The sequence below is a fragment of the Pteronotus mesoamericanus genome, unplaced genomic scaffold (genome assembly GCF_021234165.1).
Source record: "Pteronotus mesoamericanus isolate MK-2021 breed Mesoamerican mustached bat unplaced genomic scaffold, CSHL_Meso_final contig_203, whole genome shotgun sequence".
Classification (NCBI taxonomy): domain Eukaryota; kingdom Metazoa; phylum Chordata; class Mammalia; order Chiroptera; family Mormoopidae; genus Pteronotus; species Pteronotus mesoamericanus.
This window is the reverse complement of record NW_026555087.1, coordinates 593,868-611,168: the sequence shown is the minus strand read 5'-3', so window position 1 is coordinate 611,168 and position 17,301 is coordinate 593,868. Positions and strand designations below refer to the sequence as shown.

Below are 17,301 nucleotides of genomic sequence, written 5' to 3'. Positions count from 1 at the left end.
GGGCTGTTTGGGGGGTTTTGTCGTCAATTTATGAGAGTTCTTTGTGTATTCTAGACCTGAATTCTCATACTGGATATATAACTTGCAAATATTTTCTTCCGCCCCGTGAGCTGCCTTCTCGCTCCCTTGATTTTGTCGTTTGGTGCACAAAAGTTTTAAATTTACCCCATTTATCTTTGTTTTCTTTGGTTGCCTGTGCTTTTGGTGTCACGTCTGAGCAGCTGCTGCCACACCCGAGGCCCGGGTGTTTTCCTGCGAGTTCCAGGCCCCAGAGCTCCGAGCCCTCAGCCGCCCCGGGCCCTCAGCCGCCCCGGGCCCCTCTCCTCACCGCGGCGCCCAGTCTGGGATTTCTCCTCAGCCGCCCCCGCGAGAGCAGGGGACAGAGGGCAGGGCTTGCGAGGGCCCTTGCACCCCCGGACTGTCCCCCACCGCCTGCCGGCCACATCGTCGTTCTCGGGCTGCCCTCTGAACGGGGGAGCCCAGGGTGGGCGCCGCCCCAGCGGCCCTGGTGGGACTGAGCGCAGCCCAGGTCCCCGCCCCCAGGCCCGAAGCGCCCGTAGCCCCCAGGGCAGGGGTCAGAGGCCCGCAGAGGCCCCCGAGAGCTGGACGGACAGGGAAGGGCCTGACCGTGCCCGCTGTGTGAGCCTCCCCGCGCCCCCTGCTCTGGCCACCTTCCACCGGCGTGGACAGGCGGCCAGAGGACAGACACGCAGCGGGGGCCCTGCCTGTCGGGCAGCAGGGCGGCCAGCCCTGGCACCTGCCGGCAGATCTGGGCGGGGCCGGACAGGGCGATATTTTGGTGCGGGCGTGGGATGCAGCCTGGTTCCTGTCCGGCACCCGCAGGGGCGCGCCCCACGGAGGCTGCGAGCCACGGCCGCTGGCAGGAGCAGCCCCTCTCCTACGCAGCCTGCGCCCCGCCCGCCGGGTGCGGTCAGTGTCCCAGGACAGTGCCGGGCCCCGGGGCAGAGCCCCTGAGAGCACAGACGGCGACACGGGAAGGCAGGCAGATCCCAGAGCCAATGGGGCGGAGTCGCCGCCTGAGGCCGAGAGGGTCGGACAGAGGGCACCGCATTCCTGTGTGGCCTCTCACCCTCTTCCCTGGGTGTCCTCCGTATGACCTGTCTTTGGAGGACACGTCAAGGGTGAGTGGCCCATTCACGCAGGCCTGCCTGTCAGGGCGAGGGCGGGGAAGACGGGCCTCGCCAGGGTAAGCACCGAGCTGTCTTGCGAGTTTCGGGGTCCCTTCCCCTCGTGGGGAGGATCTGGGCAGGGCGGCCAATTCTGCCCGCGGGGGACAGAAGCCGGTGAGGCCCGCTGGGCTCTGCCTCGCCTGGCCTGTGCCTGCCCTGCCCACCTCTCCCCAGCTCCCCCCAAGCCCTCCAGGCCCACGGGGGCTCCGGGGGAGCGACAGGCAGCCTCGGGCGCCTGGACCTGCCCAAGCTGCGGCGTGGGCCCCCGGGCTCTGAACTGAGACCTCTGCGCCCTGATTTCAGGAGCCGGAAGCCACTGCTAGTCCGGAGGGGCCGGGCCCAGAAGGGCTGTGCAGGCCTCCCTCCAGGAACCGCCCAACAAAGCCCACGCCCGCCGGGGATGCTCAGGAAGCCCGGCCCGTCTTGCATGGGGCACCTTGTGACTGTCTTCTCTGGAAGGGGAGGGGGACACGGGACCCTGAGGACATCAGGGCAAGGACACAGATGCCCCTTCGGTGAACTTCTGTCTGAGGACGTGGCCTGGGCCCCTATGGGCTCCCCCACGCCCAGCAGCCCCGGGGACTGACACGCTGCCCACTCAGTGCCTGTCCTCACTGGATGGCCCCAGAGGGACGCACCCCATCCCCAGGGCACCCCAACGGCCCCCCCTCATCAGAGGGACGTCCCTCCTGCTGCGGGCCACTCCACAGCTGCCTCTTCCGCGGAAGGACTCCCGCCGGCTTCGGCCCAGCTGGGGCAGGTCCCGAGGAGACGCGTGGGGGTGGGGGCTGGCCCGGCTGAATGCCTGGTGCCGGCCCCGTCCGGAGGCCCCGGGAGGCCCCGTCTGGGAGGGACAGGCTGGAAGGGGAGCGTCCCTGCTGGTCCTTCGTGTGGCTCTGGGAAGTCCGGGTGAGCGAGCAGAGCTGACCCTCCCCTGGCAGGTACGAAGCACGTTGCCCACGGAGCAGCGTCCTTCCGGGTAAATCAGACTCCAGGAGGTGTGGCCGGGCAGAGGCGGCCTCCCTTCACTGGTCGGCTACGTGCCAGCGCACTGGTGAACTCTGGGTTCTGTTCCAAATCTTAGGGGGCAAGTCAGAGTTTGATTCTCCAACAGGAGGCCCTGGCAGGCTGCGTGCAGGCCACCTCCACCGGGTGTGGCCTCCACGCCCGCGACTCCGCCCGGCGACGGCCCCTGGGAGCGTCTGTCATCCAGGTGGACAGCTTCACCCAGGGCGTCTCCAGGTCTCCAGGGAAATGGCTTCCAGACAACAGCGTTCCTCAGTCCCCGTGGCAACGAGGCTTGCACTCCTGTTTCCAGGGAAACCAAGGCTTCAGTGTTGCGGTTGCCACAGCAACACCTAACCACTCGGTTGTCTCCACAGTCCCAGCTCAGAAGGGGCAGCCGGGACAGGGAGCAGGTGCTGCAGGTGTGGGGCCTGGAGCCGGGGCGTCTCAGGAGGAGGCGCCCAGACCGGAGCCCCTGGCCCCCGACCCCCCGCCGCCATGAGCTCCGCCTCCAGCGAGCCTGGTGACGGGGACGCAGCGGAGCGGTCCCAGCCGGGGCTGGACACTGTGATCCAGGTCAGTGGGCAGCTGCCCCCGGCACCTCCCGGGCTGGCGCCAAGGGCCCCTCGAGGGGACAGGGGCCCTGCAGAGGCCGTGCCTCCCCGGCTCCGGGGGCTCCCTGCCCGCGCTCGCGTGGTCAGCAAAGTCCCTGCCCGTGTGCCTGCGCGGGCGCAGACTGACCGGGGCGGGGCCGGAGGCCTGTGCCCGCGGACAAGCCAGGCTCCCAGCGGGGCGTGGGGCGCGGGGAGCCGAGGACCCTCCCGCCGACGGTCTGGACCCAGTTCACTACTCTCCCTGTGGCGAGTGTGGGGGCCGCCAGCCCTTCCCCAGAGGCGCTTGCCACCTCTGCCCCCGGGACTGTCCCCATATCTGTCCTGTGAGTTCCAGCAGCTCCGGTTCTGACTTCCTTAGCCTCACCCGCGTAACAACACCAACAGTGGCAGGGAGTTATGCCTGTGACCCTCCCCATCACCTCCCCGCTTGAGGGGGCCCCCGAACATGCCATTGAAGCCCGAGGCCCCACCCCTGGGGGCCCCCTCTGCCGTCACAGCCCCGCTGGCCTGGGGCCCAGGGAAGGCCATGCGGCGACTGAGCTGCTCGCCAGCTCAGCTCTTAGAACCTCAGGATGGGCTGCGGGGAACATGGCCCCACATAGAACCCAGGTCCCCGGGAAAGAGCACCTGTGCGCAGGCAGTGCTGGGCCGCTAGCCAGCGCCGTGGAGTCCCCACACACGTGTGCATGCACACGCGCGGGACAAGGGTGTCTGAGCAGGCGGTACGACGGGACAAGGGGTGGCGCTGGGCAGGTCTCGGCTCTCTGAGGCCCTGACGGGGGGCTGACTAGGGGTGGGTGGGAGCAGGGAGGGAGGCAGGGCTTACAGAGAGTTTCCAAGACTTTCAGCTGGTGTCCCGGGCGCCCTGTGACCCTGAGGGTTCCATCAACCCCTCTGGACTCGGGGAGACTGAGGCTCGAGGGCGGACACACGGGGCCGCGGTTGCAGGCGGCTTTGTGAGAGAAACACGGGACAGCGTCGACATCGGCAGTGGGCCCAGGCGTGTGGCACATGTGGCTGCCACGGGAAGCTGTCCTCTGAAGGCCCTGAGGAGCCCCGGGCGGGGCTGCTCCATCCGTCCGTCCATCCCACACCTGTTACTAGCACTGCGGCAACCGCAACCACGGTGCCGTTAGACCGGGGCGAGCAGGCGCCGTGGGTGGGGCCCAGACAGCCTGTCCAGATGGGGCAGCAGGGCAGCCGGCAGGGACACTGAGGTTCTAGGGCACCGTGCGGCGTAAGGACGGGGCCCCGTGGGTGACTGGGCCTGAGCCTGCCCCCCAGTGGGGAACCCTGCCGGCGCCCCGCCCGCTCCAGCCAGAGCCGCTGTCCATCCCATCTGAGCTCTGCCCCCACTCCCGCCCCTGCCCCGGGTCCATAAGTGACATCGGAATGGCAGAAGCCCTGGCCCGGACCCTCCTGGCCTGCTCAGGACCTTTACCAACACAAAGGCATGTGTGGACGTGGCCTGGGTGCGGCCCCACGTCCGCGAAGCCCTCCAGACGTGGCATGGAGGCGGCTTGCTGTGCCCGCCGCTCTCTGGCTCTTCACCGTTCCTGCCCGGGTCACTGCGAGCAGCTACCGGAGCGGTTTCCGGTTTGGCGTGCTACACAGGGCACCGCCATAAACACTCCAGACGTCGCTGGGCGCCGCACGTGTGCATCTCTGTTGGGGACCTGCCCAGGAGAGCAGAGGCTGGTCCCGGGCCGCACAAGGGCAGGTTTGGTGGACGCTGCGGAACGGGCGTCCAAAGAGGTTGCGCCTCCCGGCCGCGGCGGGCGGCGGGGCGGCGGCTGCCCACCCGGGCCACCGCGCGGTGCTCCCCGCGGTTCCCCTGTGCAGCCACGCGGCGAGCGCCCCGGGGTGACCCTGTGGTCTTACTCGTCACCTGCCTGGTGGCCAGCGGAGTGCACGCCCCTTGGGTGCCTTTGGTAGGTGTCTGCTCTAAACTTTTGCCCATTTTTTTTTCTGTTGTGGTGTCTTCCCTTTTTCATTGTTGATCTCAGTGTGGCTGTTTAAACGGGAAACAAGCCCTTTCTGAAGATGTGCACACCAGGCACCGCCTGTGGGCGGCCTCCCCCCAGCAACGGCGCCGTCCGTGAGCAGAAGCGCATTGCTGTCACGCGGCACGTTCGTCAGTGTCCCCCTTTCTGTCGGCGTCTGTGCGCGGCCCGAGACACACGCTGCGCCCACTGCAAGGCCACAGCGATGTCCTTCTGCTTCCTTGTAAAAGCCGCGCTGCTTTACTTTCCCCCTGAAATCTGCAATCCACGTGGAACTGATCTTTGCATGAGGCATGAGGCGGAGAGCGCCGCGCACTTCCTTCCGTGCGCGTGCCCAGTGGCCTGAGCCCTGCTTGGGAAACCAGCATGTGTGTGCAAGCGTGTGTGCGCATGTGTGAGTGTGCGCAAGCGTGTGCGCACGTGTGCAGGCTTTGGAGGCCCGTCCTGTGGCTTTGCTTCTCCCGTTCCCTCCTCCCGGCCACCTGACCCACGCCTCCGTAGTTTACTGCCCACGGCAACATTTCTGCCCGGAAGACCTAGAGTCTTGCGATCGTACAAGAGTAAATGGGTGACGGTCTCGTCTTCTGCAGCTGCTCCTCTAACTACGCACAGGAACACCTGCTCTGGCTGCTGGACCCTTGCGTACCCTTCAAGGCCCAGCTCGCCGGCCACCTCCTCCGGAAGCCTGCGTGGCACCGGCAGCCCAGGAACAAACATGACTGACAGGTCGTTGCCCTCCCCCGAGTTCCCTGATAGGAATCACTTTGCAGTTGGTGACACACAGCTGAGGCTGGGTTATCAGTCATTCGTGTAGTGACCTGTCAGAGCCCGTGGTGCACCACGCATCAGTCACGCCAGGGGCTGGGGTGGCGGCCCGCGGTGAATGAGACGTTGTCTCCCTCGTCCGCAGGCCCTGGAACAATGCCTGGATTGGGTCTCTCCTTTATTATCGGTTGAGGACCAAACTGCCCCCACAGGAAGCAGGACCCTGCCCAGGGCTCCAGGGCTCAGTGAGCCATCTAAACAGCAGGGCTGAGGGGCGGCCTGGTGGGGCCGGGTGCTGCCCAAGACAGACACAGAGAAACCTTCTCCCGAGGGGAGGGAGCCCGGCAGGCGGCCACCCCGGCCCAGGGCCCTCTCTGCAGCCACCAAGCGGCCGGAGGGTGGCAAGCAGGTGTCCGGTGGCCGGAGGCGCTGTCCTCGGCTGTGTTCCTCAGGCTGTGCCCACCCCTGGCTAGGGCCAGAGCTGCCGCCCACGCGTGCAGGGAGGCGCGGGGTGGGCCGCTGCAGAAAGGCTCGGGGCGCCGGAGCCGGTGGCGAGGGAGGAAGAAGGTGGGTGCTGCCCTCGCCGCTGCCTGGTCTGAGGGGGTGGGGGAATGCCTGAGGCCAGCGTGCCTGCTGGATCCTGGTCTCTGGCCCCTGGGAGGGTGCTGGCATGGTAGCCACCCTCGTTGGGGGCCCACAGGCTCGGGAGAGGACAGCCTTGAGCAAGTCCCCAACCCCCTCGCCCACAATGTGGAGGCGAGGAGCTGCTCTTTTGAGTCCAGGTGACAGATACGAAAACGTTTGCTGAGAAACCCTAAGCGGCGAGCCTCCTGCCTCACTGCACTTCGCGTTCCCGCGCGGTTCCCCTTTCCGTGGGGCGAGCCCGGCCAGCCTCCTGCAGCCCTCGCGGCAGCCACGCGGTGGCGCTGCTGGGCCTGCCTGCCCGGCCCAGGCCGGCCTCCCCGCGGCGACTCCCTGGCGCCTGGTTGAGCCGGGGCGTCCCCTAGACACCGGCTCTCCCAGGGCCTGCCACTGGGCTCCCCGGAGCCACCCAGGGGTCTCCGTAGTTTGGGTCTGGGCGTGGGGGGGGCCTAATCTTCCTGTCCGTAAGTCCTTGGGTCCCTTTCCGAATGCGTCCTCTTCCGGCCTGGGGAGCAGGCCGTCAGCGGTCTGCCCCTGCGCCCCTCGCAGCCAGGAGGCTCAGGAGAAGCCATGCGGGGCCCCGACGCTCGTCACCAGCGAGGGGAGAGGGTCAAACCGCTTTTACTGTGCGATTCCATCTCTGAGCTGCAAGCCCACCCGCCTGTTCCTCAGCCTCCTTCCGTCCCGGGGGGAGTCCCATAGACCCCACGCTGCCCTCCATCCAGCTGCCGGAGGGGGGGGCGTTCCTCTGGGACGCCCCCCCCCCGCCCCCGCCCGACACACGCTTTCACAGATGAGGCTGCCCGCAGGCTGAGGGCAGTCGGCACACCCACGGCCACGCAGGGCCCCAGCCCAGGCCTCCCACAGCTGTGACGCGGGGCGGGGCGGGGGGCTCCCCCGGGTGGCGCTGCCCCTCCACAGCCACGACGGAGGGGCGGGTGCCGTGGGAGCAGCCGCACCACCGGTCACACTCGGACGCCCTCTGGGACCGGGGTGACCCTCCGGGCCCCGGGCCACCGGGTGCCCGCAGAGCTGTGACCGCGCTGCGTCTAGAGCTCAGGTTACCGGAGGAGGGCGCTGGGGAGGCGGAGGAAGGACATGACCGGGCTCAACCGTGCTTCGGGGTCTTTGGAGAAACGGAGTCCAGCCCGGCGTCCCCTCCGGCCGACCCAGGGTCCCGTAGTGGCGCCTGGGAGTCTCCCGGTGCGCGGCCTGCACAGCGGACTGACACCCTGCAGGGCCCGGCCAGGAAGCGAGCGGCCTGGAAGCAGGGCCCGCGCCCGCCCTGTGGAGACGGGAACCCGCTGTGAGCCCCCGGGGCCAGACGCGCGCCGGCCAGAAGACGGTGGCCAGCGGTGGGGTCCAGGTGGAGCTCTGAGCAGGCCCCCCGGCCGGGGACCCAGCCCCTCCCGCGATCCACCCGCTGAGGCCCCTCCCACTCGTCGCCCCGCCCAGTCCTCCTCGCCCCGCCCCCTCCCAGTCTTCCCCTCCTCCGCCGTTTCCGCGGGGGCGGGGCGGCCTCACCCCCGCGGGTCCGGGACAGGAGGGGCCGAGCACCCCCTACGCACCGCCCCCGCCGCGCCCCCTCGGCTCCAGCTGGGCCGCGGCCCGTCGCAGGCACCCGGCCACAGCTGGAACCCATTAGGCCCCCGCGCCTCTGGGGACGCCCCGGCTAATAAGTGACCCTCTGTGCACGCAGGAATGAGTCAAGTTCGGGCCGCGCTGCCGCTTTCCCGTTACGGGTGGCGCCGCGGACGCCCGGGGGAGCGGAGGGGCCGGGCAGGGGGCCAGGGGCAGAGGCCTTCCGGGCCCAGGAGGAGGCTTCCTGGACGGGGCCGTGCCGCGGCCCGGGGGTCCTCGCCACCCCTGGGCCCCAGTTTCCCCGGGGCGCCTCCCGGGTGCACGGCCGGCCGCGGCTGAGCGCCGCCCCCGCCGTCCTCCCGGGAGGACCGCAGAGGCGGCGGTGGTCTTGGCACCGGGTTCTCCTTGGCCCGAGGAGTGGCAGGCACGTCTCCCGCCCCGCAGTGGAGGCTGCTCCCGCCCACCCGGGCTCCGCTCGGGCTGGAGGGGGTCGTGTGGGGGATGTAGAGCGAAGGCGACTCCCCAAGGCCTCCCAGGGGACTGACATTCAAACTCAGGAGAAGCAAGGCTCCAGCCTACCGCGGGGCTGGGCTCCAGGGGAGGGGGACCGGTGGTGGCTGTCCCTACCACCCCCGGCAGCATCTGTCCAGGTGGCCCAGCCTGGGCTGCCGCTGGGGGCCCGAGGCGGCTTCCCCAGCTGCCCTGCAGGTTCGGGGTAACGGTGGCAGTCTGGTCCTGATAGAGAGTTGGGGGGCGGGGGGCCAGGGAGTGGTGGAGGCGGGTGTGGGTGGAAGGCTCCCTTCTGGGGTCTCAGGAGAGGGGACGGGTGAGCGTGAGCCAGGGCCAGCAGGAAGCGGTCCGCTCCCAGCAGCCCGGGGCCGGGCCAGAGCCCAGCAGGGGTTCTGGATGGGAGAGGGTGTCCAGGCAGCGCTGGGGAGGTGTCAGAGGACGGAGGACAGGCTGGGGGGCGGGGGGGCGAGCTGCTGGTGGCGCCCCAGGACGTGGGGCTGGCAGGGAGATGCGGGGCGTCCCGGGAGGGGGATCTGTGGCTCTGAGGGCCCAGGACGGGGCGTCCCGGGAGGGGACTCCTGGGCTGACCGTCCCAAGTTTGGAAAGTCTGGGACTTGTGTCGGGGGCGACAGCAGGACCCCGGTTTGCCACCCTGGAGTCGCAAGGAGTGGCCATCCGTCCCCAGAGCCCCCGGGAAGCGTCGGGACATCCCGGATGTGGCAGGGCAGGCGCTGAGACCTGTCCCGCTCCTGAGTGACCTGATCCGGCCCTGCCGGACTGGTCCAGAGGTTTCTGGCTGGTTTGAAATGGCTGCCACCCCGCCCCACGTTCACCGGCCCTGAGGGTCCTCCCCACAGTCAGCACCACAGTGAGACCTGGACATAGGGGCACCCCCAGGCCGGGCCCTCCCAGGCGAGCAGAAGGTCCCCAGGCCAAGGCAGAGGGCCAGCCCTGAGCCAGAGGCTCCCCAGGGCCCGAACACCCTGCCGAGTACAGGCCGTGGCCTCCTCCACGGCAGGTCAGCTGCTCCTGAGGCTGGGAAGGGGCCCTGCCCGCAGCTGCCCCGCCCGCGTGCCCTCCCAGGCCCACTGGTGCCCACAGGGCTGGCCTTGTTCAGAAGGGGGGGGCAGAGCCTCTGTCCTGACGCCAGTGCCTGCCCCTCCCCCACAGCCCCCTGTGGAAACCCCTGACCCCCCGCTGCAGGTGGGTGGGCGGGGCATGTGCGGGGCCGCGGGCCCAGGGGGCGCCTGCCTCCCTGCATCCCTGTGGCGGCAGAGGGGGGCAGTGTCAGAGGGCAGGGCGTGCGGAGGACCTAGTCTAGCTGTCCTGGGACTGGTCCTTCCTGGTACTTCCTCACTGGTGCCACACGCAGCGTCTGGCAGGCAGGGTGCCACCCACTGTACAGGTCGGGGGACCAAGGCACGTGTCTTGGGCAACTGCAGCCTTGCCCAGTCCTCTCGGGGCATTTTGCTGCCGTGGGGAGCCCTGTGGTCAGCCCGCTGCCCCCGCTAACTGCACTGGGCTCACAGGAGGGCGCCCAGCAGCTGTCCGGGGGCCTGGCAGCCCCAGGTGTCTCCAGCTGGGTGTTTTTCAGAGACTGGAGGACACTGTCCTGAGTCCCACGGCCAGCAGAGAGGACCGGGCGCTGACCGTGCGCGGGGGAGACTGGCGGGCCTCGCCCACCCCCCTGCCCGCCCGCATCCGGGAGATTGTGGCCGGCAGCCTGGGCGAGGAGCCGCCCCAAGGTGAACAGAGCCGGGGCGGGGGCTGCTCCACCACCAGCTGGAGCCCCGCTTCGGGGAGCCGAACCCCCGCTGTCCCCGACCGGTCCCCTGCAGGCCTGCCGTCTTCCGGGGTGAAAGGCCACCCAACCACACCCTCCCAGAGGGTGGACGAGGGGCCCTGTGTGCACACCCCCAGCGTCCCCACCGCCAGGCCACGGGGACCCTCCCAAGCCAGCCCTGCGTTTATTTGTGTTTGTGACACATTTGTGACCTCCAGTCTTGACTTCACCCACATTTGTTTTTCATTCGATGAGTGAAGCCCTTATAGCTGATGCTCACAAAACACAGATGCTCATCGGCCCCCCATCCCCACCCCAAAAGCTCCGCTCACCCAGCCCTGCTGGCCCCTCGAGGTGCCTGCTCGCTGTCACGCTCAGCAGCTGAGGAGCTGGCTCCACGGCCGGGCTCCTGCCCCCAGGCCACTGGCCGTGCGGCACCTGGCCCCAGGGCACACCCACGGCTCCGCGCCAGCCCGGCACCCCCCTGCGTGGGTCCCCGGGCCCCCTCTGTACGGACTTAGGGCCCGTCCCATCCCCTAAAGGAACGGGGAGCTTGCGACATGTGCTAAGGAAAGAGAAACCCCGGGTGCGGTGTGAAGCCCCTCGGTCTGAGGAGACCCGATGGTCGAGTCAGCCATTCCCACGGCTCCCTAGGGCGGGGCACCCCCACTCCTCTGTGGCTGCTTGGGGCTCACCCTGGGCACGGGCTGCATTTGGGGGAGGGTGTTGGTAGACGGTGGGGAGACGGCCCACCGGCCGGAGCGCAGGCCCCCAGTGGGAGACCCACCTCCGCTCCAGGCCCCGGCCAGAGCAGCCACGGTGCCGCTGCAGGGACAGGGTGCAGGGGTCGTGCTGCCCCCAGGCTGACCCCGCGCCTGCCTGCAGGGGAGCGGGAGCCGGCTGCCCCGGCCGCCGCGCAGGAGGAGCGCGAGCTGCTGCAGGAACAGCTGGCCCGGCTGGAGGGCCTGCTGGCCCAGGTGGGCACCGCGCGGGACGAGCTGGCCGGCAGGCACCACGCGGTCCGCGAGCGGGTAGGTGTGCGCCGTGGGCTGCCACAGGCCGGAGTGGGGCGCCTGGCCCAGGGCAAGGTGTCTCCCGCTGGGAGCAGCCGTCGGACCCGCGGGACCACCAGCAAGTCCTAGGCTGTGCATCAGCCACGCAGTCCACCCCTAGGCGGCAATGGGGAAATCGAGGCTGGAGGTGGGAGGAGGGGGCAGGGCGGGTGCCGGGCGGCGAAGGCACTGATTGTGCCGCCTGTCCCAGGGCCCCACGGGGCGGCCTGGTCAGTCCTGACTGTTGGCACAGCGCCGGGCCCGGGGGAGCCAGCGCCGGCGCTCAGCCAGCGCCTGCGGGGAGGGGGGCCAGGCCGGAGGCAGACCGGAGGGACCGAGCCCTTTGCAGCCCCGCGGAGGACTCGGCCCCGCCCACCCTCAGCAGCTGGTGGAGAGTTGGCTGTGTCCCCAGCCCCCACCCCTTCCCGGCAGCTGAGGAACAGCTGTGACCCCGGCCTGGGGGCCTCCGCCTCTGAGCCTCTGGGGTGACCAGCGAGCTGAGCAAGAGGCCTGTGTGGCCATGGGGTGTGGAGCTGGGGGCCTCCGCTGTGTGTGCGGCGAGGCCGAGGCAGAGCGCAGAAGACGCCGCCCCAGCCCCTGTCCGGTGTCGGCCCCGATGCGGGGTGGGCGGCGGGGGCCCAGCCCACAGGGTGGGGGCTCGGAGGCTGCCTTCAGAGCCCCCTCCCTCTGTGGGGCCAGAGCACCAACCCCACGTTCCAGATGGGGAAACAGGCTCAGAGTGGGCCAGGGCCGCCCAGGGCCTGTGCTAAGTGCCCCGGGGCCCGGACACTCTGCCTGACCCCAACACTGGGGACACCTGTTCTCACGGTTCCCGGGGCAGGGCTGTGAGGGCAGAGTCCTTCCCAGGGGGCCGGCCCCAAACGCCCGGAGAGCATGCAGTGAGCTCCTGTCCTCCCCGGCGGCAGCGGGCCGCTGGCCGCGGGGGAGGGGGTGTTCCTAGCACAGGGTGGGGAGATGTTGGGAACGGGCGGGGGGAACAGATGCCGCAGGAATTCTGCGGGCAGATTAGTAACCCCGTGAGTCAGCCTGAGCTCGCGGAGCCCGCAGCTCAGCACACGCTGCGCCCGGGTGCAGCACCAGCAGCAGCTGAGCCTCCCCCAAGTGCCCCGGGCGGGTGGGGGTCCGGTGGCCGGTGTGACTGCTTCCTGGTGTCCCCAGCCCTGGTGGTAGCCCCTGCCCCCGCTCCTGGATCCACCTAGGACTTCCGCCCCTCCCCTCTCCTCTGGCGGGTGGCTGAGGAGGGGACACACCTCCGCACACACCTGTCCCCAGGTCCCCAGGTCAGGCCACAGGCCTGGCCCCCAGCTGTCCTGACCTCCCTAGCTCTCAGCCCCCCTCCAGCCGGCCTTTGGGGCGCGAGTCCTCCCCGATACCCCAAAGTGTGCTCAGTCAGTACTTCCGGGGGCCAGCAGCCCCTGCTCTCTCTGGGCGCCCGGGTCCCCATCTGCCCAGCTCTGGGGCGGGCCTGGCTCACACGTGGGGGTGGTCGCTGCCCGCCAGCTGGATGAGGCAGTGGCGCCAGCATAGTAGGCAGGAGGGGCAGCTGGAGGGGGCGCCCCACGGTTGGTTGCTCTCATAGGGGCGCCCCCAGGCCTGCTCTGCAACGGCCGTCCTGCCCCTTACGTGGCCGGTCCCGACCCTCGAGGCCCCCGCCTAAGCCGGCTGCACACCCGCGGCACTCAGACAGGGTGCGGACCCCCCACCTCTGACCAGCCGTGGGGCGGGGCCTGAGCCCCCCCGCCCCCGCCCCCGCCCCCGCCCGCCCCGGCCCTGCAGGGCGCCCAGGGAGCCCAGTCTCTTCCTCCTGGTGGGCCAACGCCCCCCTCCAGCTGCAGGCCCGGCTGCGGACCACGGAGGCCCGGCTGCGGAAGTCAGAGCTGGAGCACAGCATGGACCTGGAGGAGGCCCTGGGCCGCCTGGAGGCCGCGGAGCAGAGGTGAGGCTGGGCCGGGGAGCTCGGCCGTCACCCCAAGAGGCCACGGGCCCCACAGGGCCTCGGGGCTGTGGGTCATCCTCTTTCCTAAGCGGCCCTCAGGCGAATGTGCCTGTAGGAGGCGGCTCCAGGCTTCAGGGCTGGGAGCCGGGCGGAGGGAGACAGGGGAAGGGGGGCAGGGCAGGGTGGGGAGTGGGACCCTCCGCCGTGGCCTCGGCCTGGGGCACAGGCCCCACAGGCCCTGGGAGGCTCCCTGGCCCTGCTTTCCCGAGCGTGGTCCCCGACGTCGGCTGAGGCGGGAGCTCTGGCCCCTGAGTGGGCTGTGGCCCTGGGTGGCCCAGCCCGTCCCAGGCGCCCCTGGCGCTGCCCCGAGCCCACGCTCCTCGCGCTCTGGCCGGGCTCCCAGGCCCTCGGGCCTCCAGCTGCTCTGACTTCGCGGTCAGGGGCTCATTTGTTCACCACGGGGGACGCGTGTGACCCCAGCCCCCAGAGGCAGCCCCTGACCCCCTGACCCACTGACCCCCTGACCCGCTGACCCCTGGCCCCGGGACGCGGCCCCGGAAGGGCAGGGCAGGGCGCCCCTCCAGCACTCCGCCCGGCACTGCCCGCAGCCCTGGGGAGGCGCCCCTTCCCGCGCGGCCTCCTCAGGGCCTGGAAAGGGAGGAGAGTGCTGGGAAGCCGTTTGAAATCCGGAGCTTTCCGGGGGGTGACCCAAGCGCAGGCTCACGCCCCAGGGCAGGGAACCCGCTGCTGTGGCCTGGCGGGCTGCCACGGGGTGCCGGCCCGGGGGGCGGGTCACCCCAACCCGGGGGATTTGGTGTCCCTGAGGTGCAGCCACGCATGGACCCGCCCTGGGTGGAGAGGGCCCGCAGGCCACGGTGAGGGGACCGCCCCTTCCTGTCCCCACCTGCCCCGCTGCAGGGACACCCCCAGCCTGCCCCCTTGCTTGTCTTGGGGTTCACGCTGCACCCGGGACTGGAGGGCCAGCCTCGGCTGTGGAGGCCGAACCAGGAGAGCTTGTGGGGGGAGCAGGGTGGCACCCAGATGCTGGCCCTGGTGGGGGGCCGCGGGGGACGGGGTGGGGGCGGCACCCTGACCCAGCGTCGCTGGGTCTCGGAGCCTCTCCGAGCAGAGCCCCGGCCCATGCCCTGCGGCCCCGCCGTGCAGGAGCACCGGCCTCTCCCAGGTGAACGCGCTTCTCAGGGAGCAGCTGGCGCGCATGCAGAAGGCCAACGACGCCCTGGCCGAGGAGCTGGCCCGGGCGACGGGCAGCGTGCTCCGCCTGCAGGCCCAGACACAGGTGCCTCCTCCGCCTCCGCCCTGCGGGGACACCTGCTCCGCGCCGGGGCTGAGGGGGTGGGGCTGGCCTCCCGCCTCACCACATGCCCCCTCCCGCGGCGTGGCCTCAGCGGGCAGAGGAGGCCCCAGGGCCGCAGACTCTCTCACTGAGAGAAGGAGGGCAGGACCCCGAGATCAGCTCTGGAAAGCAGGGACAGGCCCAAGTCCTGGCTCCGGCAGGCCCCCGCCCCGGCCAGACCACGGCAGTGCCCCCACCGCCCCTACCCCTGGCCCGGGCAGCAGGGCCCGAAGCCTTGGCTGGCCAGTTTTCTCGAATCCTAAGTCCTTCAGGGGGTCCGAGTGTCCCCAGGGCCAGGCCGCACCCCTGGAGCCTCAGGAGCCCTCCCCGGGCAGAGCTGGAGAGGTGCCTGAGCTGGGGCCAGGCCTCCGGGCTGCAGGATGGAGTAAGGGGTGGGGGCCGGGCCAGTGGCCCCTGAGGGAACAGGCGGTGGGAGGGAGAGGGGTGTGCGGGGGCCTCACCTCCCGGGCCCCTCCTTCCAGCCCCGGCCGCGGCTGCGCCTCCGGGAGCGGCCCCGGGACCTCCTCCTCCTGTGGAGACAGGTGGCAGCGCTGCGGGCGCCCCTGGCTGAGCTGCGGTCAGCCGCCGAGAGGTGAGCCGCCCGCCCACCTGCCCGCCAGGGTGGGGAGAAGGGGCATCTGGTAGCGGCCCGGGCGCTGGGCCCTGCAGGCTGCTCCCACGGGCGCAGCCGTCCAGCTCCCCAGCACCGTCCCCAGCCCTGCAGGACCTCGGGGGCCCCGTGGATGAGCAGGCAGGGCCGGAGGGCAGTCGGGACAGGGCGGGGGAGGTGAGGGTGCAGGACAGAGGCGAGAGGAGGGAGGAGCCTCCGAGGCGCAGCCCCCGGGCACCTCCCGGCTCCATCCGGGCGACTGAGCACCTATCAGCTCCCCATTTGCACACGAGGGAGCTGGGCTCGGAGGGTCCACACCCTCTGCAGCCTTGCCCAGCCCCCGCCCACCCCTCCCCGCGGAGACGGGGGGCAGTTGATAGCACATGGTAGGGGCCTCCCCTGAGGAGGGGTGAGGGCCCCGAGCAGGGCACCTGTGCCCAGGCCCCGCCTCGCCCGGCCAGTGTGGCACCTCCCGGGCCCCTGCCCACAGCTGGGGTGCTGCCTTGTCCCCAGGGGCCTGGCTGACCTGCGAGCAGACGCGGCCGGGACAGCCCGACGCCTGCGCACGGCCTGCTTGAGCCTCGACCCCGGCCTGTGGCTGTCGGCCGGCGGCGCGGTGGGCGCCCTGGAGCAGCGGCTGCGGGACAAGGCACGGGAGATCCGGTGCCTGCGGGCCAGGTGGGCACCCGAGCCGAGGCAGGGGTCGGAGCGGGGCCCCGCGCGCCCCTTTCCTGTCTGCCCCGCAGCTGGGGCTCCGAGTGGCGGGCGGTCCCTCCGGCCGACAGGCGCGCCCTGCTCTGTAGCCAGCCCTGGAGGCCACAGTGAGAGCCCCCAGCTTGGAGGGTCTCCGTGGGCTCGGCCATGCTCACGTGCACCGGCCTCGTGGCTCGGTCCCAGAGGTGGAGTTTTCAGGCCTCAAAGCAGGACCTTCAGGGGCCAGCGCTGTTTTGGGTCGGACAGGCCGGGGGAGGACGCGCGGGAGGGTCTGCGTACAGAATCTGCGTCTCGGCCTTGAAGTCTGTTTCCTTCAGCAGAAAACGGGGAGACAGTTCCCCACTGAAGGCCACAGCGCATGGTTCTGCAGGACCCAGGGCCCGGGGTTCACGTGGCCACGGACGCCTCGTCAGGCTGCCGGGCCGGGGTCCGCCCTGCCCTCAGGGGCCGGGAGCATGTGGGGTGCGCCCAGGGCCTGAGCAGGGTCTCCTGAGGCCACGAGAGGGGAGGCCCAGGTGCCCCAGGGGAGCCAGGGGCCTTTCAGAAGAAGGGAGTCCTGGGAAGGAAGGGACCGCGCCACTGTCGCCCACTGTGAGGCGTATGGTGGCAGAGGCGGGCCAAGGCCCGAGGCAGCACCGTGCTTGCCGTGCCCCAGGCACAGGCAGGGCCTCCGGAGCCGCTGGCCCTGAGGCGGGAGCTGAGTCAGGGTCAGCGCGGGGACCTCAGATGCTGACCTTGGGGTCTGCGCTTTGCTGCCAAGACAGCAGGAGCCGTGGCAGGTCCCGGAGTCAGGGAAGGCTTCCGATGAGGCCCACGAGACAGGCGTGGCCAGAGCCCGCGGCCCAGCCTCACCGGGAGGTGTCCGGTGCAGCCAGGGCGTCAGAGGGCCTGCCAAGCCCTGGGCTGGTGCCCTGCGCTGACCCCTCTGCCCCCCCTCCCCGTGCCCCCGGCTTTTCTGCAGACTCTCCGAGCAGACACTGCTGGTGGAGAAGCTCACAGAGCAAAACTCAAGGAAGGAGAGGACCATCTCCTCCCTCAGGGGGGACGTTCAGAGGCTGGTGCGCGGGGCTGGGGAAGCGGCGGCCTGGGCAGAGGCGCCTGCTGCCTGGCTAAGGCTCGCCTGTTGCAGGCGTCCCAGCGCCGCGGAGGCCGGCTGGCGGCCGACGGCGTGGAGGGCCAAGTGGAGTCCCTGCGGCGTGTCCTGGACGTCATCACGGAGGTGGGCCCACCTCGCCTCGGGGCTTCCCCTGAAGGTCCCGTTGGGCGTGGCCCTGAGCGCTGTCCCCGCACAATGCAGGTGGCCCAGGCGGACTCGGGGTCCCCGGCGCTGGCGCAGAGCAGCCGCACGGACAGGCAGGGGGCACTGAGTCCGCTGAGGAGCCCCCCACGCACCTGGTCCCCTCGCTGGGGCCCGTCCCCACCACGGTCCCGCTCCCCGGCCGCCCTGGACCCCGCGCTGCAGGCCGTGCAGGCAGCGCTCACGAGGCGGCGGCAGCAGGAGCAGGTGGGCGGCCACCGCAG

At 70.7% G+C, this 17,301-nt stretch overlaps 1 protein-coding gene across 1 annotated transcript in view; it reads left to right on the top strand.

The window, feature by feature from the left end:
• Positions 1 to 2,693: 2,693 nt before the first annotated feature.
• The window catches only part of CROCC2 (ciliary rootlet coiled-coil, rootletin family member 2), a 45,958-nt gene continuing 31,350 nt past the window's right edge, over positions 2,694 to 17,301 (top strand). The window contains 10 exon segments of the mRNA XM_054570426.1: positions 2,694 to 2,771; positions 9,905 to 10,055; positions 10,979 to 11,124; positions 12,996 to 13,102; positions 14,267 to 14,399; positions 14,939 to 15,048; positions 15,580 to 15,758; positions 16,723 to 16,838; positions 16,910 to 16,999; positions 17,078 to 17,284. Coding sequence (XP_054426401.1) covers positions 2,694 to 2,771; positions 9,905 to 10,055; positions 10,979 to 11,124; positions 12,996 to 13,102; positions 14,267 to 14,399; positions 14,939 to 15,048; positions 15,580 to 15,758; positions 16,723 to 16,838; positions 16,910 to 16,999; positions 17,078 to 17,284 — 1,317 coding nt within the window.